Genomic DNA, 4,369 nt, shown 5'->3' with positions numbered 1-4,369 from the left:
TTTTCATCCATAATCAAACTAAAGTAGATTGGTCAAGATCACAAGTACGTCGTTCAATTCAATCATGCGTGCACCAAAACAAAGATAAAAAGAATATAATTTTAATGAAAAACTTACGATACTGTTTATTTTGACAAAAAATTATTTTTTTACATTAAAAAGTCAATTCTGGTACTATTCATTTCATCATTTATTTTGTAATTTTCGTTAAAACATAAAGTTTTCAAGTCATTTTCATTAGTTTTCTCTAAAAGAGAATTATAGAGAATGGCTTAAATGATATGAATTTGTATGCATTTTAATTCAATAATACAACATTTTCATTTGTAAATTATTTTCATGCAACATTGTATTATTCAACTAAACGCCAAATGATGGTCCCTTTTTATGCAAGTTGTTCTCCAGGTCTATGAGTAAAAGTTGAAGGGAGAAGAAAAATGATTCAAATGAAAATGTTCCTACCGTCAAGGATGGGCAAGAGCCATGGGGGTTTCCGATTCATGATGGACTTGTTGCTGCTGCTTGAACTACTTCTTGGACTTGGAGGAGCCGACGACTTAACTGAAGGAGGAGGAGGAGGATTTGATGAAGCTGATGATGTTGTTATTTGTTTCTTCTCCGCTGTCGGTCTCATCGACATGTCTCGAGACTCTCAAGCCTCCTACAGCACCTTCATAAAAGTGAGTAAATTAAATTAATAAAAGAAAAGCAAAATACAGACATTGGTTCGCTGTTCATGAACAGTATAAACTTTGTGGAAACAGAAAAAGTAGGAGTAAGGTTTCATTTCTGAAACGCATTTAAGATGGAGACCGTACGTACACCTTTTTGTACAAGACATTAAAGCGCAGATGAGATAGCAGAAGCAGCACCACCACACAATCCTATTTCTTCGCCTTGTAGTACAAGACATTAATTAAAGCGCAGATCTGGAGGAAGAGGAAGAAGAGCAATGAATTCGAAAAATAATAAGTACAAGGATTGTCTGCCCTGTTCTCGTGTCTTTCCATGTCCTTTGTTTGTGTGGTCACGGTTAAATCACGTTAATATTTTATATTACTATTTATTTTTTTTCCTTATTATTTTTATAAAAAAAACAATATAAAATGTTGACATGGCTTAACCGTGATCGTACAAAACAGGAGGATACAGAAAGATACAGGAACAAGAAGGGCAGACCATCCTTGTCCAAATAATAATGTCCTTTTTGGTTTACAAAACGATGAGTATCAACACTGTTCATTTCACATATGTGTGTGTATCCCAAGGCGTTGCCCACCAAACCACCAGATTCCTCACTCCTACAAAGCCCCCCAATCACGTGCCACCACGTAGACAGAGAAAGAAAGAAGAAATGGAAAAAGAGAAGCGTGAGACGCACCCTACGGCATAAGGTAGGTACCAAAGCGTCGATAAGGCATCAAACATCTCACGACGTGGTGAGGCACCCCCGTCTCCGTCACCTTTGTTCACCTATTTTTTGTTTCACATTAAAACAAAACAAATTATTTCCACATTAACTAATAATTATTTTGTTTGAATATTAATGAAATGTTTATTTACCGGTATTGTGATTCAATAATTTCAATTCAATTCAGTTTATAATTTTTTCCTATCGATATTAATACACTAAGTTGAAGTTGAAGGTTCTGACCGCCACGCCACTAATTACATAATTTTTTAAGTATTAAATTACTAATTACATTGTGTAAGTGAAAATTTTCTTTATTTTGTGCGTGCAAGAAAAAAAATCAAAACAAACATGTTTATTACAATTACGTGCTTTAAATGAGAGACGTTATAAATCAGAGAAGATACAAAAGAAAATGTTACATTTTCTTAATTTCATGTCAAAGACAACCTTGTCACCACAAGCCTGCAATTGATATGTTTCATAATTTTCAAGCATTTGGTTACAAATTATAATATTAAAAACGTGTTTTTTTTGGTAACTTTTTCTTTTTGCATGTTCTTTTCTATTTATGATTGTCAAGTTGAATAAATAGAACAAATATTGTACACAGATTAAGTGTACAAAATAATATGTGATTATTAATTCTCTGCCTTCTAATTTTGTTAGTAAATAAGCATACAATATAGAAAAAAAATTCCAAGTCTATAAATCTTAACACATTTGATTAATTAAAAGGAAAACTAATGAAAATGGCTTGAAAACTTTGAGTTTTAATGATAAGGACAAAATAAAAGGTAAAGTGAATAGTAACAAGATTGATTTTTTAGTGTAAAAATGTGATTTTTCGTTAAAATGAACAGTACGGGTGCTTTTCGTTAAAGTTCCGTTGATTAAATGACAACATTAATATTTCATTAAACCAAAAATAAATACATAAGCCAAAGACCCAAACCAGACCCAGGAAATCAAATCAAATATATATACTGAACAAGGTTGTCTTGTCTTTCCAGAGATTAGAGAGAGAGAGAATGGGGAAGACCATGGCGGTGGGAGTACACTGCATCATCGCCTTGCTAATTCTGTCCGGTGCGGATCTAGTCAGGTCCGACGGGTCCGATCATCGGTACAAGGAAGGAGATTTTGTCCCTCTGTATGCCAACAAGGTCGGCCCGTTTCACAACCCCAGGTAAAACCCCAACACTCCACCCTGCTCGATCTCAAAGGTCCATGCTTTCTTAGCTCAATTCAGCTTCTGGGTTTGTTGTTCATTTCACTGTTAATTGTTATGGATCTGAGTTTATTCCCACCCATTTGTTTGGTTACTGAGAAAATTTGCATGATTTACAAGTTCTGGTTCAACTGGTATAAGCTAGACACTGTGATTTGGAAATTGAATTTTCATTGGCTATGTGTAAATATCAGAGCTTGATCTGTTTTTTAAAAGATTTGATTTGGGTTCTTAAGTCATTTGCCATCAAGTTCTTTTCGTCGAAATAGCATGTGTATTGTTCTTCGAAGCTTAACTCTGTTTTTGCTAAACTAGATAATAAATTGTACGTTAGTTTGATTCTGGTGGAAATTTGGTGTTCCTGTTGGTCTAAATTTTTGTTCTTTTTGTATTTTTTGGGTGCTTCCAGTGAAACGTACCGATACTTTGATCTCCCATTCTGCTCACCAGGTTTGTATCAAATCGATTCGTTTCTTTCATATTTACTTCCTTCACAATACGTGTTCATGTTCTCCGACGAATTGAATTTACCTAATTATTTGGATCCTAATTGCAGATGCGGTGAAAGAGAAAAGGGAAGCTCTTGGTGAAGCATTGAATGGGGATCGTTTAGTCAGTGCCCCTTACAAACTTGAGTTCCTAAGGCATAAAGATACCGAAGTAGCTTGCAAGAAAACACTCACAAAGGAAGAAGTAGCCCGGTTCAGATCTGCTGTCAACAAGGACTATTACTTCCAGATGTATTATGATGACTTGCCCACTTGGGGTTTCATAGGGAAGGTTGACAAGGAAGGCAAAGACCCGAGCGAGTACAAGACCTACCTTTATGAGCACATTCATTTTGATCTCTATTATAACAAAGAACGCGTGATTGAAGTCAATATTCGAACAGATCCAAATGCACTGGTTGACCTTACTGAGGATAAAGAAGTTGATGTTGAATTCATGTATACTGTGGAGTGGAAGGAAACAACCACTCCTTTCGATAAGAGGATGGATAAGTATTCTCAGTCCTCATCCTTGCCTCCTCTCGTCAATGCCTATGAATTATATACTATCACTAGACCTCTAATCACCAACCCTAAAGATGGTTAATTATTTTTCTACTCCTTAATCCCATTTCATTTAATCAATTAACATGTGTATTTGTATCTTCGACATTCATTATTTCATCTGATATATAATATTTTTGTGCCTCATAATTGATTCAGTGGAAGGGCTAGAAAAACTGGGAAGTGTATTTGAAGGACTGGAAAGAGGATATGATACGCAAGATAAACTTAATGGTGATCCTTGGTCTTTCAGCCTCGTTAGTAGTGAACTGGTATGAATGTACTAATTTTACTACCGGTCGTCGTGTAACATCATCGTAAGTAGTGTATATATAAACTTTTCTCCATCTTTCTTTGTTTACTACCCAATTTTTCTAAATGTATAGTTTATCAGGTAAAATCCAAGTTTTATCATGTCGAAATGAAACAGTTTTGATCAATACATATGCAGTTACTTATATACATATAATTGAACTTCTGATCATGTCGAAAATGAAAAAACATACAGGAATCTCAGCAGCCAACGCTTGTCTGGCCCAATTCCAGACTTTGGATCCATGGATGCGCTGCTGGAAATGTGAGTTGTATGTAATTATATATTCAAATGTTCCGTAAACAATTGCATTGATCTAATAATTAATTTTTAAGATTCTAATGAATTTCTCTCTTTCGATT

General features: G+C 34.8%; 1 protein-coding gene and 2 long non-coding RNA genes across 3 annotated transcripts; 2 read left to right on the top strand and 1 right to left on the bottom strand.

The window, feature by feature from the left end:
• Positions 1 to 416: 416 nt before the first annotated feature.
• LOC139196730 (uncharacterized) lies at positions 417 to 981 on the bottom strand. The gene is made up of 2 exons (XR_011581842.1): positions 819 to 981; positions 417 to 670 (listed from the first exon to the last, which is right to left on the bottom strand). It is a non-coding gene; the product is annotated as an uncharacterized lncRNA (long non-coding RNA).
• Positions 547 to 1,568, top strand: LOC139196731 (uncharacterized). Its single transcript, XR_011581843.1, has 2 exons — positions 547 to 680; positions 765 to 1,568. It is a non-coding gene; the product is annotated as an uncharacterized lncRNA (long non-coding RNA).
• Positions 1,569 to 2,376: 808 nt separating this feature from the next.
• LOC103420425 (transmembrane 9 superfamily member 3-like) lies at positions 2,377 to 3,844 on the top strand. The gene is made up of 3 exons (XM_029104123.2): positions 2,377 to 2,600; positions 3,052 to 3,092; positions 3,199 to 3,844. Exons 1-3 carry the CDS (start codon positions 2,443 to 2,445, stop codon positions 3,735 to 3,737), a joined length of 738 nt encoding a protein of 245 aa, XP_028959956.2. The 5' UTR covers positions 2,377 to 2,442; the 3' UTR covers positions 3,738 to 3,844.
• The last annotated feature ends 525 nt before the right edge of the window (positions 3,845 to 4,369 follow it).

Source organism: Malus domestica, chromosome 06 (assembly GCF_042453785.1).
Source record: "Malus domestica chromosome 06, GDT2T_hap1".
Taxonomy (NCBI): domain Eukaryota; kingdom Viridiplantae; phylum Streptophyta; class Magnoliopsida; order Rosales; family Rosaceae; genus Malus; species Malus domestica.
This window is presented reverse-complemented; position numbering and strand designations above follow the sequence as displayed.